This window comes from Phragmites australis, chromosome 13 (genome assembly GCF_958298935.1).
Source record: "Phragmites australis chromosome 13, lpPhrAust1.1, whole genome shotgun sequence".
Classification (NCBI taxonomy): domain Eukaryota; kingdom Viridiplantae; phylum Streptophyta; class Magnoliopsida; order Poales; family Poaceae; genus Phragmites; species Phragmites australis.
In genome coordinates, this window is record NC_084933.1 from 13,482,704 (window position 1) to 13,504,704 (window position 22,001).

At 40.9% G+C, this 22,001-nt stretch overlaps 2 protein-coding genes across 2 annotated transcripts in view; both read right to left on the minus strand.

Moving 5' to 3' along the window:
- Positions 1-1,370: 1,370 nt before the first annotated feature.
- LOC133889648 (large ribosomal subunit protein P2A-like) lies at positions 1,371-4,233 on the minus strand. The gene is made up of 4 exons (XM_062330091.1): positions 4,088-4,233; positions 3,252-3,340; positions 2,597-2,826; positions 1,371-1,580 (listed from the first exon to the last, which is right to left on the minus strand). The coding sequence occupies exons 2-4, from the start codon at positions 3,337-3,339 to the stop codon at positions 1,554-1,556; spliced, it is 345 nt and encodes a 114-aa protein (XP_062186075.1). The 5' UTR covers position 3,340; positions 4,088-4,233; the 3' UTR covers positions 1,371-1,553.
- A 6,425-nt stretch (positions 4,234-10,658) lies between these two features.
- LOC133888085 (dynamin-related protein 3B-like) overlaps positions 10,659-22,001 on the minus strand; it is a 28,445-nt gene continuing 17,102 nt past the window's right edge. The window contains exons 13-15 of the transcript XR_009903708.1: positions 12,999-13,100; positions 12,869-12,884; positions 10,659-10,780 (exon numbers count right to left, since the gene is read on the minus strand). The gene's annotated coding sequence lies outside the window, so the exon portion shown is untranslated. The remainder of the gene's footprint in view (positions 10,781-12,868; positions 12,885-12,998; positions 13,101-22,001) is intronic.

Consider the following 22,001-nt stretch of genomic DNA (forward strand, 5'->3'; position numbering starts at 1 on the left):
TTTTTTTTTTGAAGGTTAGGGGTTATATTAAAATTTCAAGCACAGTACAGCCCCTTTTACATAAAGGACTCTGAACCAAAAAGAAATTACAAAGAAGACCTTCAGGTTTTGCTCATCTTGCTCCGATCTCCGTAATTCTTCACGCTACCTCACATAGCCGAAGAAGAGGAGAGCGGAGCGTAGAGGTTATTGTCAAACCTCTTACCAAATCGAACGAAGGACCCCACTCCTTGATCGTTGCAGGAGTCAGTGCCAGAGAACCATCATCGAGACGCATACAACATTGAACGACCATCGGCAATCGCGTCATTGGAGTTAGAAGAGAAGCATAAATCCAGCACCACCACCGTCGGAATCACCGGAGATGGTAGCTCGGAAAAAGTCTCCGCCGCCACCGTCGAAGCCAACGACACAGAATCGAAACCCACACACGGGGATTGCATAAAGCTTCCACCCATTCGCATACAGGTAGAGCATAATTGACCTCTCCCAAGCAGAGCCAGGGAAGTCATCGGCGCCGATGCCTTCGCCGTCACTAGAGCTGACTCGGAGGAGCAAAATCCCCTTCATACCTTCACCGGTAGCAACACCGTCGCGGCAGATCAAGAAGAGGCAAAACGTCACTACAAGCTTGGCGGCTGAGAACGCATCGAAATTGACAACTTCACCGGCGCCCACTCGAAGAGGCAAAATCCTCCCAGCATCCTCACTGGAGTTGTCGCCGCCATTGCTGGGAAGGAGCAGGATGTAGCAGACGTCCCTCACCGAAGGAATTGGCATGCGGAAACCTAATCCTAGCTAATATAAACTACTAGAAGGAGGTATGTACACCGGAGGACGAAGATCCAGGTTCCCCTTCCCTTCTGACGCCGGTAGATGAGTGGGAACGAGGTAAAACAGTGCCGGACTCTGGTTCGCCTCCTGGTCGCCCGCTCTCTACTGTAGAAGGGGAGGAGAGCGGTCATGCTGATTAGATCACAGCCAACGGCTTTCTTTAGGAGACGAAAACCTTGTTCTGAAGGAGTTTTCGTTCCTTTTAACGTTATAATGGTTTTCCTTCACGATTCTCGTCACGAACAGATTCTCAAGATCATTCCCTTCTGGACAGAATTCACTTTCCTTTTCCTTCGCGATTCCTTCTGGCGACTTGCCAGCCGCTGCTGCTCCAGTTCAAATCACCAATTCTAAATATAGGTCCAACCAAAGAACCATATCATTCAAACTGAATTCCAGTTTCATGTTTACCACGGGCCAATTCCTGAGAGCTAGAACGGGGCGTTAGACTAATCAAGATGGTGTATAATGCAAGCTCACAATCATTCTCGGTAATGCGTCAAAACTGGATAGAAATTATATGGATCACCGATAAATTAACCAGAATGGCAACCTACTGATGGATTACCATTTACCACATACCAAAACAGAGTAGGAAGCATACATAGTGTTTCCAATGTTCTCCAGCTAACTAAAACAAAAGGCTAGAACTCAAACATCAAGATTCTAGTTTCCTGCACAAGGCTTGACACTGATGATAGCAGAGATGATCCCACCGCTCAGTCGAACAGGCTGAAGCCCATGTCCTGTAAATACATATTCAACAAAACAGTTAGTCGTTAAACTAAATTGTTTGAAGCGGTACATACATATTACCATATCAAAAATATAACTGAAATGGCGCGACATTAAATCAAGAGGGCATATAAAATGACATTGCAAAACAACTTTGAAGGTTAAAACATGCAATGCAAAATGTTCAAAAAATGAGAACAAATCAATAAATCATGGCTGACTATGACATGCTGGCTACACATTTAGAATCAATTGGTGCAAGTTATAAAGTCAGAACTTCTATAGGACAGTGATTTAACCCGTGATGTTGTATGGCGCCGAATGTTGGCCAAATAAAAGACATGTCTAACTGTTAAGTGTAGCAAAGATGCATATGGTGCGATGGATTTGTGGCCATACAAGAAAGGATCGGATCCGAAAAATGATATACGTGACAGGGTAGGGGTAACACCAATTGAAGAAATGTTTGTCCAACATCGGTTGAGACGGTTTGGATATATCCAACGGAGACCTCCAGAGTCAGTTGAGAATAGCGGGATATACTAAGACGCCCTGATAATGTGAATAGAGGCAAGGGTCGACCAAACATAACATGGAAGGAGTCATCTCTCTTTAAAGGAATGGAATATACCCAAAGAACTATCCACGGATAGAAGCACGTGGATGTTAGGAACCCACGTGCTAGAATCATAACTTATGCATCAATTTCTTTGTACCGTTATTACTTTATCTTTTATTATTACTAGTACTTTTATTAGCATTATTATTTTCTCATCATCTTTGTATTAGATTTTGTGGGTTTCATCTCTAGCCTACCCTAACTTGCTTGGGCCAAACGCTTTGTTGTTGTTATTGTATAAAGTCAAAACTTCTAAACGTGAGATATTGAGGCATCTGCTCAGAAGACAATGCATCATGCACGAGGTAGCAAGTTCATGAAAACTGCGCAGCTACTGTAGCAACAGTAGACATCATCAGAGCATAGAAATGTTGCTTAGAGGAACAAAGCTGAAAAAAGTGATCTTACGTCATCGCTCTCTTCCTTCTCCTCCACCTTCTCTTCTTTCTTCGCCTCAGCTGCAGGAGCAGCCCCAGCACCACCACCAGCAGGAGCTGCTGCCGCAACAGCAACACCACCACCGCCACATGGAACAGAAGCAAACTTCTCCCTACCAGCAGCAATAAGCTCAGTAATGTCCTTACCACTCAACTGGGACAGCAGAAGTTCCATCTTCTCATTGTCAATTTCACAACCAACTGCAACATAGTAAAAGAAGATATGATAGTATTAGATGCAACCAGTATCACTTTACAAATGAATGATGTGCAGAAAGCACATGTTACATGTACAGCATTAAATCTTAGACAGGGTTTGGCTTCTAAGTAACACACCAACGATGCAAATCAATAGGAATGAAAACTCGGTTGGATCATTTTGCTGACTGACATTAAAATACAAACAGCTCATTTGACAAAAAGGAATTAACTACTTTCTAAAAGCAAGAGAATCCATTCTATCAGAATACTTAGCTAATTCTTGATAACCAACAACCAGAAATGGCAGTAACAGATGTTATCTGTCAGGATCAGTACAGTATTCTGAATCGATGCATCAAATTTTTGTATGGTTCCTGTCATTGCAGTGCTAAAATGATATAGGAGGTTGAGGTAGATGGAATAACCTGACTCCAGAATAGCCGTCAAATCCTCCGCAGAGGGGTTGGGGTTCCCAGCAAGGACAGCAAGCAGATAGGCAGCAACGAACTTCATCCTGCTCAAACAACAAAAAGCATGGTCATTGACTGTTGGTCCAAAATATTCAGGTATCTAATGAACCAAGAAGCGAGATAAATCAACAAATATCGTGAGTACAGTAAACCAAATCATCGAAAAAACTAAGTGATACAGCTCTATCAATCTATCTAAGTACACAAATCAACAAGCATAGGCTAACAATGAACTAATGAAGCTTAAGTTCTCAAAATGCGGGCTTACTGTAGTGGCAGGGGCAAAAGGATATCATTACCCCTCTGCATAATCTAAGCAGAATACTGTACAAACGACTACATGAAAAAAAGTATATCATTATGCTTCAATCAAAACAACTCAACTACTGAGGAAACCATCTAAAGCAAGAATTTTTCCAGACATCAAGCAAAAATGCAGATCTTAACCAAGCTTTCCCCCACTTCAGACCAAATTCACCACACAAACCAATGTCCGACAGGCAATCCTACTGCTCGTCTCAATGTACAATCTCAGAACCTAGCGCCAGGATGGAGTGCCATCCAAACCTATAGCACCACCACCACTGCACAAGCACCTCAAAACTAGCATCCCATTTCACCAAAGTCAAATCCGCAACAAGACAACATTTACAAAGCACGGATTTTGGCACCAGAACGATCAACAAGAACTACCCTACGATATTCAACAGGGCACAAACGGGATGCAATCATGATGTACAGAGAGATCGAGGGGCGGAAGGAGGGTGGGGGGGGGGGGTAGTGCGCATTACTTGGAATGGAACGGAGAGGGAGACCAAAGACAGCTCGGGCGGCAGCGACGGCGGCGGGGGAGGGCTCACAGTGATCTCTAGGGTTTCTGTGGGGAAGGGTTCTCTGCTTACATAGCTCGCACTGGGGCGCTCTGCAATCTCAGCCGTCCATTTCGCCATCCGAGGGTCTAGATCCCAGTATCCCGTCCCAGCCGTTGATGAGCACATTGACGTCTCTTGACAGATACGGGTAAGCGATGGGCCTCCGGCCTGCTATTTCGGCCTGCTACATACACACACGAGGAAGTACTCCAATTGAAAAGGAAAAATGTTCATTTTACCCACAAATTCTTTAAGTTGTATAATTTTAATCTAAATAGTTTTTATAAGATATAAATGTAATTAAAAATGCTTAATAACGTTACATTCCATGTAAAAGGATGCTTGTAATTAATATTATAATTTTTTTTGTTTGAAAATGCATACGTTAATATGGCTAATGGTTCATTTGATACAAAATCACTTTTATATCATTGTATCTGCAACACTTTTCTCCAAGCATATAGGTAGCGAAACAAACATGGAAAGTATTTATTGGAAAATGTGATAATGTCCAAAACGAACAGGTAAAATAAAAGAACATATATATGCGTGTGTGTGTGTAGTGCATGTGAATTTGTTTCGGGAATACTTCTATGATACTAGAGAAGCTAAGAAAGCACCAGATAATTCAAATACTTTGTGGATTCGATAAACACCCAACAAGCCAAAACACATCTTCGGATTTAAAACTCCACACAAAGAAAAGGAGAGTACATGGGAAAAGTCTATTTTGAAATGGAAGCTACGCAGAAAGAATCAGGTATTCTTTTTACATAAAGACGGTAGAAATCGGAAGTGGTCTCCAACCTGGTGGTGAATGGGAACATCCACTTTTTTCTGTAACATGATTTAGCTCTAGTACCTTCGAAGTTTATCTTCACCACAAGCACTATTACAGAACGAGTTATCAGTGTCTTTTTTTTTTATTGTTGGTTCAAGAATAAATAGCAGTGATAAAATATCACTATTAGTTCACAAGCTCTAACGACCGATTAATCAGTGAGTTATTATGGATCGATAGTGATACTTCTTTATCACTACTAGTTGATATCTAGAATCGATAGTGATTTATCACAGTATATAATCTCGTCTCCTAAGAGCGAGCTGAACAGAGAGGAGCATATTCCTACCGTTGTCATGCATATCTACGATTGGTGTCATTTACCCTATAGTTAGTATCATTTCTTTCAATTAGATTTCTACAAGATGTATCATCTTATTGGGTCATGGTTCATGAAGCTCTCTCCAATATGCTCTAACGTTTTCCCTTGTGTTCAACATATGTTCGTAGCCTTTTTATAATTGTTGATAAAGGAAGATAATTTTGATGACCAAAGCAAGTTCAAGTTGCATGATGCAAGATTATTGAAGATTGTTGACAAAGGGAGAAGCATGATACGAGAAGTGCGTATAGAAGGAGCACAGGTGATATCAAGGCAAGAAACGTGCAAAGCAAAGAGTTCTTGCATAGATCAATCAAGTAAGATAGTGGCGATGGAGAAACGGGGAGAATTGTCTTTATGATAGTCACAACAAAATGGGACAAAGTGAATGTAAGAACTAGGTATGATAAAGATAGAATCTTTCTTTTACAATTGATCCATCTTCAGTTGGTATCTTTAGTGCACTTTCAATTGGTATCATTAGTTTCCTCACAATTGGTACCATGCATCCAAGGAAAGCGGTAAGGCCGTGTGCACTTCATAAATTGGTGTCATTCAACATTTGTGCATTTTATATTTTATATCATTTATGTTTTGGTCCTTGTTTTGGTTGTGTTGTCATCAATCACAAAAAATGAGAAGATTGTAGTGAGCATGGTCCTTTTAGGGCATATATGTGATTTTGGTGATTAATAACAATATAGTCAATGAGACTAATATATTTATGAAATATATGTTTTAGTAGGTCTTGTGGATGCTATACATGAAGCCACCGAAGCAGAACTCAAAAAAGTTTGAATTGTACGAGTTCAGAAAAAGTTGTTAACACCGGATGGTCCGGTGCTTCAAAAGTTATACACACCAGAGTATTTTTCAGCTCGAATGAGAAAATAAAGATTACACGGATGGTCTATTGCTCATCAAGATGTTCACACCGAAGTATTTTTCAGGAGGAATATTTTGGTGCAGAAGATTTGTACACACCGGATGGTTTGGTGCTTAGAGAGGATATACACATTAGAGCATTTCTCCAGAGAACACACCGAATGGTTCGGTTCTTGAAGGTGTACATGCCGGATGTTTGCACCGGAGCATTTTCCAAGAGAATGTCTCGACGACTAGTTTGGCATAGTTGTACATACAGGATGCTCCGGTGTTCTGAAGCTCATAGACACTTGAGAATACATCTAAGCCACTACAGTGTTTAAAGTAATCATTCAAGAAAATTAGCACAAGATGAGGAGTGATTAGTGCTATTAGTACTAGAGATAAGTGTTGCTAAATGTTGCTACCTAGAGAGGGGATCAAGGAGTGATCCTAGTTTGTACCGAGAGGTATGTTGGCGTCTTAAAGTTTTTGTGACTCATCGGCACCTTGAGCCTTGGTGGCGTAAGCTTGTTAACCTTTCGACTTTGTATGGAGCAACGACAAGACTCTTATACGGGAACACAGAAACCCTTACCTTGGTGACTCAAGATAGCGGTAAGTGACCAGAAAAGAGGTTTGTGGTAAGATCTTGTCTTGGTGGCTTGGTGACTCAACGTACTTGAGGTCTAAGTGGCTCAAGGGCCATGACAGGGTGCCGTCCGAGAACTATAATCTAGGTGGCTACTTCAACATAAACTAGATGTGGCATTTATATCATCGATACTATGAGATAGAAATCTCGTGTGCCTAGTTTGCTCACTCTACCTTATTTACGGTTTTTATTTACTTCTTATAATTTATCCTTTGCATGTTTATATTCCTAAGTAGTTTGTTATGATTGACTATAAGTTGTAAATCTTTTTAAACGGTAAAGTAAACATACTAAATAAATTTATAGCACATTTAGATAAAAATTAATATATATTTATCTTATAAGGTTTTTAAATCAGTTAAATTTTAAATATCCTAATTCATTTCATCTCATAGACATCACCGATCTTTCACCCGGAGCAGTTGACACCGCATTTTTTGTCTGACAAAAGACGTGATCATTAGTGAATCGAGATATGTTCTTTCTGCTTGTTTGCAGGCAAGGCCGTGATTGGGCAAGGAGAACACATCCACTGCAGTTAATTGTGAGCTCTACCACTTTTTTAAAAAGGTTCTCAGATATTGTGCTGTGAAGGTGTACATGTACGAAAAACAAGTGACGTATAATTCAGGCTGCTACCAACCACCACCAAAGCATCCCGTCGTGCCTATACATACTGACATCTAGTATCGAAATTCATCAACACGTTGTATCACCAAAACTCCTATTCTACACATCAGAATTGGGTCACTAGTAGTGTGCGGGAAAGAAAGAATATGTGGAGAGAACCAAAGAGATTTGCAGATGGGGAATTGGAGACATCGGAAAAGGAATTATTACACATTTGTGAAAAACTCCTCCTCCAATTCTGGTTTGACCTACATCATGACTTATTCGTCACATGAAGAGCATGACCGGCCAATGAAGTCGACCAAGAGGAAATTGTGATAAAATTCCAGTATCTGAATTGCGGCTCATTCATGTGAAGAGCGATAGATACAGATGCAGCCGCAGAAATTCGAGACTGAGCCGAAAATTCGAGGCTGTGAAAAATGTTACAGCCACAAGCGTTTGAAATAGCTTCTAAGTGTTTATAATGGGATGAAGGCACAAGAGGCGGCATCGAATGATGCCAACGGAAACTAGGGAGGCAACCAGCTCGAGTCGCGTAATCTTTCACGCATTTGCAGCCTCTTGTGCACCGTGTCAAGACCCTATAAGCAAGCCCATGTAGAATAGGAGTTTTGTCGAAGTTGCAGAGCTGTATCTGAATCGAACCTATAAGCGCTGTAAAGGTGTGAAGGTGGTGGTCGCCGCGCTTCGCCACATCGCCGTAACAACTATGATTTTGTCCAATGCAATTAGACTCTTGGGCAACACACAGGCAGCGGGCAACACACAGGCAGGTGAAATTCTAACTGCAATCCTTCTTGCAGTTAGAATTTCTTAAAACTGAATATGACCAACTAAAGAATCCAAAATCTCTCTCAAAAAAAAGCACCTGGACAGTGACACAACTATTCTTGTTGCGCGGTGCTTGTGCTTTGGTTGCTGGCCTCTGGTCTCGGTGTGGGAGTCTACTCTGCGGGGGTCGTCTTGTGCCGCGTCCGCTCCAGGTGGACGACTGCGAGTCAGCTGTAATCGAGCAACGCTAGAAAGCTCTCAAAACCAAAGGGGAATACTGCCCTCTTGGGGAAAACAACTATTCAAGATGTTGAAGGGCGACTTCAATGCCATCCTTATTACAAATTTTCACATAAGAATCATTCTGAAATGATGATCTGCTGTGCAGAGAGAACCTGCTCAATGAATTAATGAGGGAAACTGATGAAGTACTTATCAGACGGCAGGGTATCCAAGAAACGCTTGAAGTTCTTGAACAGGCACATAGGGTATTTATAGTTTCTTAAATATTCTCATTTTCATCTGTCCTGCAATCTTTTTGACACCTGTATTTTTCAGACACTTGAGGAATTTCCCCTTGAAGCTGAAAAGATTGAGAAGGGCTACAACCTTGCTGAACTGTTCATAAGCAACTATAAAACCAAAGGACAACTCATGCACCTGTATAGCTTGCGAATTAAATAGTTGTGCAGATCCCGCTTTGTATGGTTCACCTGAGATAAAAAAGATCCGTCAAACAAGAGTGTCACCAATACATAGAAACCTAAGATTATTATATCCCAGTTGAACAGGAATCAACAAACAATGATAGTTTCTATGCACAATGATTAAAGTGCTGGAATGTATGACCATTAGCAAACATTAAGATATTAGTCCAGGAATATGTTCACTGGTAACCAAAAAAACTCAGTTCTAACATGAGATGTTGTTGAAGGTGGTTGATTTCCATGCCTTTGATTCAGTCTGAGGTAATAATACATTGGTTGTATCTGCAACAGGCAATATCCTAAATAGCTAGCTCTGCTATATAGCTTTTCGAGACCTAAAAAGAACCGTTTGCCCCAAAATGTTACACTTAGCCACGCCTGTGAAATAGACCGCTATCAACACCATAGCTAATACCTTGTAGCTGTAATATTCACAGCTATGCCACCTCGTATTTTTTTTTCTCACTCTCGCTTCGTGATATCAACTCATGTTAAGAAAATGACTATTTTCAATTTAATATACAGTTGGTACACCATATTTAAGAGAGTAAGCAATATCAGTTAGTGTAAAACACACGAACTTTCATGGACATGTATAACTTTTTTATTGGACTATATTTATCAAGTTTCTTTTCTTTTATAAATGATTAAATTAAATTATGATTATTTTCACATACAGTAGAAGCTGTGCTTAGTACAGAAACATCAACCAGATTTTAATATTACATATTATTCTATTCGATTTATAAGCTTCAAATTCATATTTACGTCCTGGTTAGACAGCACTTATAAGTATTAGTTATATACCTATGAAAACAAAAAATCCTATATGTAGGCTAGCTTCCGCAACATCTACCATAGCTTTGTCCGGACCTTGTCACGACAGTGTGAAAATCAATATCATCACACTCGAGTAATTACTGCATCCCAGATGCATTAAATAATTGAACATTGTTTTATTGGAGGTGTGAACATTTTAACATATATGAATACTGGAGCAAAGAACAAGCAAAAACTACATTGCGGAAGGTGACTTACCAGAAAATGCATTACAGCCTTCGGGATCGCATCCTCAATAATTTTTCTGACAATGTCATAGTAGGATTTGATCAATAGTTTTACAATAGCTACCTCTGTTGCATCCTGCTCAGTTTTTGTAATAAATATATGTCGTGAACAATACTTATAAGACTGTAAATATTACAGCTATAATTTATAAAAGTAGGATTTTGTAGAGAATTTTAATTAAATATTGGCTAAGGACTTTTGGATCAAACCAATTAAAGAACCGTTTACAGCTACAAGGTATTAGCTATGGTGTTGATAGCGGTCTATTTCACAGGCGTGGCTAAGTGTAACATTTTGGGGCAAACGGTTCTTTTTAGGTCTCGAAAAGCTATGTAGCAGAGCTAGCTATTTAGGATATTGCCTGTTGCAGATACAACCAATGTATTATTCACTTAGCCACCTCGTATTTTTTTTTCTCACTCTCGCTTCGTGATATCAACCACCTTCAACAACATCTCATGTTAGAACTGAGTTTTTTTGGTTACCAGTGAACATATTCCTGGACTAATATCTTAATGTTAGCTATTTAGGTTTAATGTCTGATTCTTCTCCATGTTTGTACCAGCCACCCATTACCTTGAAGATGAATTCGAACTTCCTAGGCTCACTTGGAGATAGTAAACTCTCACCTCTTTTAGCTGAATGATAGAGTATATGTCATCTAGGCTTCGAACTCGTGGAAATAATTGGTTTGATGAAATCCCACCAACCTGTGAGTTAACTGTCTGAGTTCCACCTGTCAGACTTGTTCCTGTATTTTCAAAGTCAGACGATAGCCAAAAGGTCAATCTCTTTATCTAGAGCTAAAACAATCAAATTAACTTATATACTGTAGTTTGCAACTATAGATTAGGAAAGCAAGTTATTTGTGAATGAACATACTTTAGGATCAAAGGCTCACCATCTATGAGACTATGCCACTACGGAGGCACCAGAAAGAAGAGAAGGGGAACCTTTTTACTACAGTTACCATGAGTGCATTTTTAATTATCTGTTTTAGAAAATAGACAATATCATAGCCAATCTAATCTCATCACTCATTCAATTGGACCAATTAGGATTCTCAACCAAAGTGTATTCACATCATTTAGCTTTCGAGTGAGCAAAGGCTCTTAAGAATCATTAAATATTGCAACCAGAAGATCAAAGACCAGTCGATGGCTATTTGTTGGCTTTTGTCATTCCAGTCGATGGCTGAAAAATTGTAATAAGAATGGTTGAGTGCATGCCTTATGCACAGGTTGGAATAAAGACATTCCTTCATCTATAAAGAAGATCAAAGACCATCTATCTGTTCACCTCATTGGTTGGGAGGATAAAGGAGACCAGACTGAACAACAACTACCGCTGCCACTGCCAGGTACCAATGGTAACTAATTGAAACTCATGTTAAACCGAGCTGAACAGCAAATACACTCAAGTTTGGGCTTTGGATGTTTTCCAGATCCGGATAAAGATGTTAAGGGTGCTACAGCCAGTTTCATTTGGTGTCTTGCGATCTGGTTCTTTGGTCTGTGGCCTGCTTGTGTGCTCATTGCTGTTTCCCCTGTTGTCGCTGCCACTGCTGCTAATATCTCTTCCTTGGGTCTTTTCTTCAGTTGTGTGCATCCATATCCAATGCAATACTGAGTTTGTCAATGTCGTATGAGTCCAAAATTCTGTCAGTAAGCCGATTGCTACTTTTTCTTTGTGGTTGGCCGTCCTTTTGGCTAACCGCTTCCTGTCGATGTGGTTGTGCAGTCTTGGGTGGTCTTGTAGCTCTTGCCATGTGGATTTGTGCGGCTTGGGACTGTCTGGATTTGCGATGCTTTGACCCGTCCGGATTTGTGTGGCATCAGCCTATCCGCTCTGACTTGCTGCTCTTCGTCACTTTTTATTGCGGTTCTTGTTCAGGGGCATTATTTCATCGTCACCATCACGACTTTGCTCCTATGCTTCTCTTTGCACATCCTCGGCTTGATTCGGCGTGTCATCTTCATCTTTTTATGGGCTACTACACAACCTCGGGTGGAAAGAGACACATTACCAGAGCTGCATGCTACAAGGACAATTTGAAGAGTCGGATTTTTGGATGTATCAATTTTATATTGTGTCTAAGTTTAGTACTTAAGTGTCAACTCTTTCAAAAGCAATGCTACTGCATACGCCTTGCATATGAGGGGTGGGGGTTAAGGGTATAAGAATCAAGAGTATTAGAGTCTTTTTCCTATTCTTAGGGTTTCACTCATGTACTCTATATATTGTCCCTTGGGATGTTCAATACAATCAAGTGCGGTTCATAACAGAAGAAACACGGCTAATAAGCAATTGGCTGTTTTCTTCAGGCATTAGGAAAATTGAAAAGATAAGAAATACGATGGCTATCATTTAGTTAATGGCTATTACAAATTTTCAGCAATGTGCAGATCTTGATTTAACCATGGTCATCCACAAGATTAGCTATATCCGGTTTAGGCCATTTTCAGCTGGAAGACAATTCAGGATCTCAGCATGCCATCACTAAATGGCCAAGCCGCCAAGAAATGGAAACTCAAAATCTCAGAGTACTCAACATAGTGCTTAGTCATTCATAAAATATATAATTGATTGATCTATACTTTGATTACATCTAATTCATTAGAAAGAAAGGCTCCAGAGCAAACAATACTACCCAACAAAGAACACTATGCCCAAACAGAGAATAACATTGGCATGTCTAATGAAAGAACATAAACAATCAATTAAATGCAGCCCAGATCAACATCATGCTTGCGCAGAAATACACAACCATAAAATTCATAAAGCAAAACGAATGTAGGTGAAGCATGTGATTAGCATGACTACAGGTGAACCAATTTACCTGCATCCATATCAGGCTGCAATCCCAATCAAGCAAAAACGGAAGACATAAAGAAGTCAAGCAAAAAAATGTTAATATCTTCATACCAAAAACTTAAACAACAAATATTAGTATTTAAAATTCTGATAACCTGATCAGATGTTGCTCCTCTGGTAGCATCTCTTGCGAAAACAGCACGTGACTTTTGACTTCTTTCAGCTGTTAATTGTATCTCAGAGCCAACAATACCATCCTACAATGAGGGAAGCCAAATGGTAAGCAGAAATATGTGTCTCCAGAGTAGAAACAATGCCAAATGACACAATATGTTGTGTGTATGTGTTGACATGATATGAAATAAAAATTAATCAACATCTTATTCAGAAAGTGCAAAATAATTGAACAATTTCACTATCCTTCTTTCAAGTCCAGGCTTTGGGCTGGTGTGGTACTGTAGCAGTTCTGCTACTGCAGCACCATGATATATACTGTATCACACAGCAACAAAAGGCACGACCCAGTGTTCAAGGAAACACCCTCATCTGTCCCTCAAGTTTAGGAGTTGCTGATTTGCCCTCAAAAAGGAAAGGTTAGGAGTTGCTACCTTTAGTTATTCCCCTTTTTTAGGATACGGGTGTATGAGGATTGCACTGAATAATTATATTAATAGAGAATAAGGGGTACAAAAGGTCCACAGGACTCAAAATAGAAAAGAAAGGGTTTATCAGCATCTACAAGACCACTGAAACAGCTAAAAACAAAAGAATTACACAGTGCTATTGCTCTGAATCCAGTTAAGCAGAAATGGCAGGAATTTCTTGAAGGTTCTCTCCTTCAGCAAAATCATGTATTTGATAAGCATTATCTTCCATCTGTGCTTATTGGGAGGAACTCAATCAAAGATGCATCTGTTTCTCTGAACCCAAATATGACAGCATCCCAAAGTGATTAACACTTTAGGAACCTTTCTAAATGGAGATGGTACAATTACAACAGCATTCAACCTGTCCAAAAATAATAAAAGAGATATCTACGAAATGAATGAACTTATTTACCCCTTCAGCTAATACCAAGTAAATCCTAGCAGCTTCTAGTGAAGGCACAAGAGAAGAATAAGTGATCATAATCCTTCAGACTGTTTTTCCATGATTTAGTTCTCTTGGGCTGCATACTTATATTATTCCATATCTTGTTAGTTGCGCATCTTTAGATCAGATAGTTAGGATAATCTATTTCCTTAATCTAAACTATAAAGACGTGAATGCATTTGGTGTCAAGCACCATCCAACCCCTCCAAATCGAATCCAACGATCCTCTCTTCCCCCACCGCAATACTTCATATTTTTTCTATCTCTGCCCTCCACGGCTCCACCCTGCTTCCCGCGCCCTACCGCTTCTCCCACGTCCCCTCCAATCGTCACAACCGCCCTACCTCCTCACCGCTCCCGCCTTCCCCTCCCCACCTCTCCTCGATGCCACCACCGACCCCGCCCGTAGAGGCCCCCAATCCTGGATCCCCCGACCACCATGACCCTCCCCCATCGTCGCACGAAAGTCCATGATGCCTCCGTCCACGAGCCACCCAGTCTCACCCGCTGCCATGTTGAGGTCCTCCAGGAGCTCTCCTTCCTTCTCGCCCCACCTTGCCCCCCTCCACCTCTCCTCTCGCCGCCCTCGATGCGCATCCTCCTCCACATCCCCTTCACAAACGGCGAAGTGAACAGGCGCATGACTCCCTCTGTTCGCACCTGTCGGGCCGCATCCATCCGAAACCGTCGGCGACGCGTCCCATCTAGAACCGTCGCCAATTAGTTCTCCAACTCTTCGTACTCCGCTTATCCTTGTGTATATTACGGCCCCTTTTGATTTCCCCTTGCCTTCACGCTCTCCCTTCCCACTCCATGCGGCTTGCTGCCGCTCCCCACCCAGTGCCTCTGCCACCCAATCGCATTTTGGCATCTCCATGATGGGATTTGCGTCAGGCTTCCCCGGTGGTTCACACAGCAGCTGTCCGAAGTCATCCGTCCAATTGGCAGTACCATCATCCATGGCTTTGCGGCTGCATCCAGTTTGGTCGCTGCACGCCCGCACCTACGATTTGCCGTCTATGGACCATGGTATGCTCCTCCCCCCAATATGAGCACTGGGATGCCAATTTGTTATGGAGCAGCTGCAGTATCTGACTAGGTTGGAGCTCCCATGTCTACGACCTCGCCACTTGAGCTGACCCCAGGCAGTGCCAGCCTTCTTTGACGCCATGCCAATTCACCTCAGCAACACTGCAGGTCTCCTACTCTAATCTTGTTATTTGCTCTTGATTCATTCTCCCCCGTCTATGTTGATATATTTTGATTAACTATCCCCTCTTATCTGCTTGCAGGATTGCGTCACTTTTGCACTTCTTTTAGTGTCCCACTTCTGTTAGTATTCTATATTGATGAAAATATTTTTGAAATAGCACAGCCTAATCAAACATGTCCTGATTTCTTAAAATTTCAGATGAAATTTGCTTTATCTTTACCTTGGATGAGTTCATCATCAGAGCCCCTGCTTTTATAATCACGATTCTGCAACTCCCTTTATGGTCACAATTCTACAATTACATGTGAGTTTTAGTTATTGTTCTCCCCTCAAATGGTGTGCGGTTTCCTGACTGCATCCTTTTTCGTTCATTTGACTTTCCAGATTACTTAATAGACTTAATCTATGCTAGATTAGCAATTTCTTTCTATACCCGCATGATCATTGTGAAAGAACTAATTTATTTATTACAAAGAAACTAATTTACAAGTCCAGTGACACTCGATCACTCTTATATTCTCAAATGCTTGATTTTCATATCTTTCTATCAACACCATACAAAGCAATAGGAAAACTCCCTCTCCCGTGATCCTAACAGCATGCACAAGTCTGTCATACAAATGCTTGATTTTTTTTGTCATTTTGATCGGGGTTCCAGCAAAGGATTCTCATGTAGAACGACTACCTTTTATTTGAATGCGATAGTACCTCTCTTCTTCTCTTCTAACCAAAATGTCTGATGTGCCCAATTCTATTGCTATGGTTAGCAGGTTTGGGTGTATGATTGTCTTGGTTCCTGTTATGTGGCATCAATGCCATGTGTTGGATTACAAGGCAAGGTGGTGTGGCTTCTTACGTTGGCATCTGGGTTGGCATGAGCTCTTGGAATTATGCTTTTTTGTTTAGACATATGTGGGCTCTTTCTTTAACCAATATAGGTATTACTATGAAATTACAGTGATACTAGGCTCTACATCTGTATGCTGGTGCTTCATATATTCCTATGCTATGTAGATGAGGTCCCAGGGATGAAAGATTACCTAGGCAGTGCATCACCATTAGAGGTCCCAAGGCTTCAAACAAGAAAAGGAATAAACATTTTCAAGGATTTTGGTTAAGTTACTGTTCTAACTTTTGAGTACGAGTCTGAAATATATTATTTGTGAAATTATTTTGGCTAGAACACTCACAGTGTTATTCCTGTTCGTACAACTGTAGGCATTTAGTTAGGTTATTGACCGCCGTTTGCAATATTTTGACAAGGACCTGTCATATGTAACCTTGTAGAATTGGCTGAAGATGTTTTGGTTTTTCTCCGGATCTGGGTAGTTTTACATTTTGTTAGATAAGATTAATAGCAAGATTTGATGGCTGATCCAAAAAATAGTTTGCTATTTTCAATCTCTGTTTTCACTTGCAGTACTGAAAATTATACCGAGTTGTATTTTGTCAAAACTAAAAGTATACGCTGCAACTAACTGCCATCATTGTGTTTTTCTAGTGAATTTTGGACAATCGTGATGATATAGTTAGTTATTTAAACAAGAAGGGTGTCTCCGTGCTATTCCAGATCTGGAGAAATACGTTACGAAGGCTCATCTCTGTGTTGGCCAACGACTATGACAGAGATGCAAAACAGTTAAATGGAACTCACAAATCTCTGTGCATGCAGGAATTATCCCAGGTGCAAGAGTTCCTCAGAGATCCGATGAGGAATCTGATTAGAAGGCAGGTGAAAATTCACACGAGACCACTTCCGGAGCTTGTCAAGAATTGGGAGCAACTGAAAAGCACATTAAACAGGATAGAGTATGCTCACTTTTTGATGGTTCAGATTGTGTCAAGTGATATTTTTCAACAGAAAGGGATTATGTCAATTGATGTATATACTGAACTACTGATGCGATCAGCTGGATGACCGGATCATTCACATGTTGGTTGTAGTTGCTGTCTTGCCATGGGATTGATTCTTCTGTACAAATGAGTTTGTAAAGAAAAAAAAGGTAGAGATACATCAAGATGCTACATAGTGGTCAAATTGTTGGAAATTTCCCCCTTTTTTTGCATTGTTTCAACTTTCAATCAGAGTTGCTCAAGATTGTGCCTATTTGGTTATGGTTGTTTTTCTATGTCTTTCCTTGCCAACATTGTTTCCTATCCTTTACACGATATGAATGAAGAATCTGGATACAAAAATGTGAAAATCAAAAGAAATTTACACTTTCTATTTTTCAATTATAAGGCCAAGATAATAAGGTCATGGTACCAGTTCCTTTAATAAGGTCATGGTACCACGCCTGCTTTCAGTATATACTTTGTTATGTTTGACGCTAATGCTTTGCTTGAATCTCCTTTCCTAATGTTTTTATAAGTGTTCAGTGTATGCTCGAATAAGGATGTAAACTTGGTTGTATGGCAATGTATTGCCTGGTGTTCAAAATAGTGCATTTAGTATTTGCAGTGCTTCAAAAATATTAACAATGTTATAGCTTGAAAGATACTTCGACGATGATGGCTGGTTTGGAGGAGTCAACAATGTTATCGTGTACAAATTTTCGGCACTGAGTGTTCTCAACAACATTGTGATTTACATTAAGCAATTGGAAATTTGGTTATGCACTTTCTTTGGGAAATTACAATTAAATATAATGCAATTACAGTATGTGCACGAACTAAGAAAGAAGTTCTTGGTTGATATGCTGAAATACAAAGGGAATGAATCTAAACACAACATCCCTGAAGTTGTATGAGAATTTGTTAAACTCATCAGATAGTGCATCATTCGGAATAAAGATGTTCAAATGGGTCATACCTACTGGGCTGGCTCGAAGCACGACACTGTAGGCACGACCCAAGCACGGCACGGCCAAGGCTAGACGGGCCGGGCTGGCACGGCATGAGGTCCCGAGCCATGCCTAGGCCGAGCATGCGGCACGATGGCCCGTCACAGGCACAGCCCAGCCCAAGCAGGCACGAGCACGGCCCGGGCACGCGGCGGCCCAAGAGGTCCGACCGGCCCGACACGGCACGCGGTGGCCCAGGCGGCACGGCCCAACGGGCACACTTGGGCCGGCTGTAGCCATTGTGCGCGGGCCCGGCACGCGGAGGCACGGACGCCACGCGGGTCTAACAGGTTAACCCGATATTTTTGAGTTTTATAGTCGTTTTGTGACCGTTCGAGCTCCAAAAAATTCGAATTTTTTTTGCAAAAATCACTATTTTTCACCTATAAATAAAGGATCAGCTTGCCCTTCCATTGCACACCAACAATACTATTTGTTTTCTTGTTTCCTCCTCTCATTCTTGTTTCAAAGTTCTTAAGAATTAGCGATAATTTGGCAAAATTAGTTTGAATTGTTGCAGAAAAATCCGAACAATTCCAAAAACCATCATCCTGCTGACCTGCTATCTTGAAATTGAAGAAATCTTGGTGATTTTTTTGCATCGTTGTTGAGTCTTATTTTATTATTAGTTTTATTACTTGATTATTTCTAACTCTAAATATTTGCAATTTTTCTAAATATCATTCGACATTGATCATGGATGCCGGTGATCATGATACATCCATAGATTGTGATTTTTTTCTCCAAGGACTGCAGGTGATGATGGACCCGACGGTGAATCTCCGGTTGGTTCACATGCAGGTGATGCAACAGCACTTCCATCGTCAGGCTCTACAAGTGCGCACACATTAGCAAGGACCGAGTCTAACAGATCAAGAGCCGGTACTTCCGAAGTTTGGCAAGACTTTGAAAAGTTCTACAAAGAGGAAGATAAGGTAAGTGTCAAGTATGCTAGGTGTTATATTTGCAAACATGAATTATCTGCAAAACCCTCGGGTGGAACGAGGCACTTGAAGAGGCACGCCACAAGTTGCAAGCGAAAGAGTGGAGCAGCCATGACATAGACGGTGTTGCAGTACAACCCCGACGGCTCTGTTCGTCATTGGGAGTACGACTCTGCTAATGCTCGAAAAGAGCTATGTTGCTTCATTACAAGAGTGGATCATCACTCAATATCGGTGAGTCTGCTGCATTTGAAGATTACATTAAACAAGCTCATAATCCTAGGTTCACGCATGTTTCTAGACAGACAACTAGTAGGGATATGGTAAAATACTACAATGCGTGTCGTAGCAAGCTTAAAAAATGTTGCAAACATATACATTTTCAGTTGCTTTGACCTCGGACATATGGGCAGGTACGGCTAGATAGGATTATCTTGGTGTTGTTGCCCATTTTGTTAATAATGATTGGAAATTAGAAAAGAGAATAATAAGTTTCAGGTTGATTGACAACGCACATATCGGTGAAAATATTGCTAAAAAAATATCTCAAGTAATTGAAGACTTTGGTCAGACAAATAAAATATTTTCTATCGCTTTAGATAATACCGGTGTAAACTCTAAAGCCTTGGATATTCTTACTCCGTTGCTTAGTATATATGCTGAATCTTTCTTGTTACATCAACGATGTGCTTGTCATATTGTGAATCTTATAGTAAAATCCGGTTTGAAGATGTTGTCGTAATATTTAGACGATTTTCGTACTGCAATATCTTTTGTAAACTCCTCTAATCAACGAATTGCAGCATATAAACAGTATTGTGTTGCAATTGGTGTGCGTCCACGTAAGTTTGTTGTGGACATGCCGGTAAGATGAAACTCTACTTTCTTGACGCTTAAAAATATTATACCATATAAAAGCACATTTAGTGTGTTTATTCATACACATTACCATCAGCATAGGGTCAAACTTTACTTACGGAAGCGCATTGATATGTTGCCGAAAAGATACTAGAGTTTCTTGAATTTTTTATGATTCAACTGTAAGTTTATCGAGAGTTTATTATCCAACATCTTATTTACTCTTGCATAATATTGTTGAAATTGCTGCTCATTTAAACATATATGAAAATAACAATCTTCTAAGAGATTGTGTAGTTCCTATGAAATCTAAATTTTTAAAATATTGAAAAAAAAATTTTATTGTATGCATTTGCCTTTATTTTCTGAGCTTGGTTGTACTTATTTTTCCTTTGTTAAAAAGGTTTTTAAAGAGGCAACCTATCAATAAAGCTTATTGTTAGAATTAATTATGTGTCCTAATTATTTCTAAGTTTTTTATTTTATTAATGATTTTTCTTTATTATTTTCGAAAACGACCCGCCACCCACCTCTCGTCTTGACCTATAAATACCATCTCAAACTCCCTATGATCCCATCGACCACTTATCTCTCTTTTTCAACTTGCTAGACACTAGCCACTTTTCCACTTCAAGAAATCAATTCTATATTTCCATTCATGGATCAAGACACCAAGAACTCACGTGTATGGTCATAGGTGTGGCAACATTTTGAAAAGGTCTTTAGAGAAATTAACGGAAAATAGGTAAGATTTGCTAAGTGTATATACAGCTATGAATTAGGTGCCAGATCTCCAAATGGAACGGGACACTTGATGAAGCATATTAAATATTGCAAGCAAAATTCTGGAGTTTCTAATGAAATCATATAATTTTCGGAGCATAGTCATAGGTTATACTCTTTTTTCCTTCTAGTAGAAAGTTTTTAACGAGACAATCAATCAATAAAGCTCTTTTTTATTTATTTTCTATAATTTTTGATTTTTTTTAATTTTGTAGCTATTATTTTTTATTTTTTTATTTTCGGAGTGCTGCCAGCCCGACCGTGCCTCCACCGTGCCCGCCGGCCCAGCCGTGCCGCCGACCTACCACCGTGCCCGCCGGGCCCTGTCGTGCCGACCGTGTCGTGGGCCGGCCCAGCACGGCACGGTGGAAGATAGGCCGTGCCATGGGCTGAGGGCGCGGCACGACACGGCCCGTTACAGTAGTCGAGCCTATCGGGTCGTGCTGTAGCCGGGCCGTGCTGAGCTGGGCCCGTGCGGGCCGGCTCGAGTGGCCCATTTGGTCATCTCTGATTCGGAATGAAAGATTAGTTGTGCTATTATTTTTGCTCATGACTATTGTACCGTTCATTTTTCTCCTTCAGAGATGACCAAATGGGCCACTCGGGCCGGCCCAGCACGAGCCCAACTCGGCACAACCCCAAAACGGCATGGCCCAATAGGCCCGTTTACTGTAACGGGCTGTGCCGTGTCGGCCCGCGTGCCGAGTCGTTGGCCCACGGCACGGCCCAGCTTTCACCGCGCCGTGCGGGCCGGCCCACGGCAAGGTCAGCACGACGGGCCCGGCCAGCATGACGGGCCCGTTCGACACGACGGGCCCGGCCGGCACGGTGGAGGCACGACGGGCCCATTCGGCACGACGGGCCCGACCGATACGGTGGAGGCACGACGGGCCAGGTCAGCACGGTGGAGGCACAACGGGCCCGGCCGGCACGATGGAGACACGCTTGGCCCGCTAACACTCCGAAAATAGGAAAAGTCAAAAATAATAGCTAAAAAATTCCAAAAAATCAAAAATATTATAGAAAATAAATAAATAAGAGCTTTATTGATTGGTTGCCTCGTTAAAAATCTTCTATCAGAAGGAAAAAAGAGTACAATATATGATTATGCTCCGAAAATTACATGGTTTCATTAGAAACCACAGAATTTTGCTTGCAACATTTAATATGCTTCCTCAAGTGTCCCGTTCCATTTTTAGATCTGGCACCTAATTCATTGCTGCATATATTACACTTAGCAAATCTTACTTGTTCCCCGTTAATTTCTCTAAAGACCTTTTCAAAATGTTGCCACACCCATGACCATACAAGCGAGTTCTCGGCGTCTTGATCCATGAATTGAAATATAGAATTGATTTCTTGATGTGAAGTAGCTACTTGGCTAGCAACTAGAAAAAGAGATGGATGACCGATGAGATCACATAG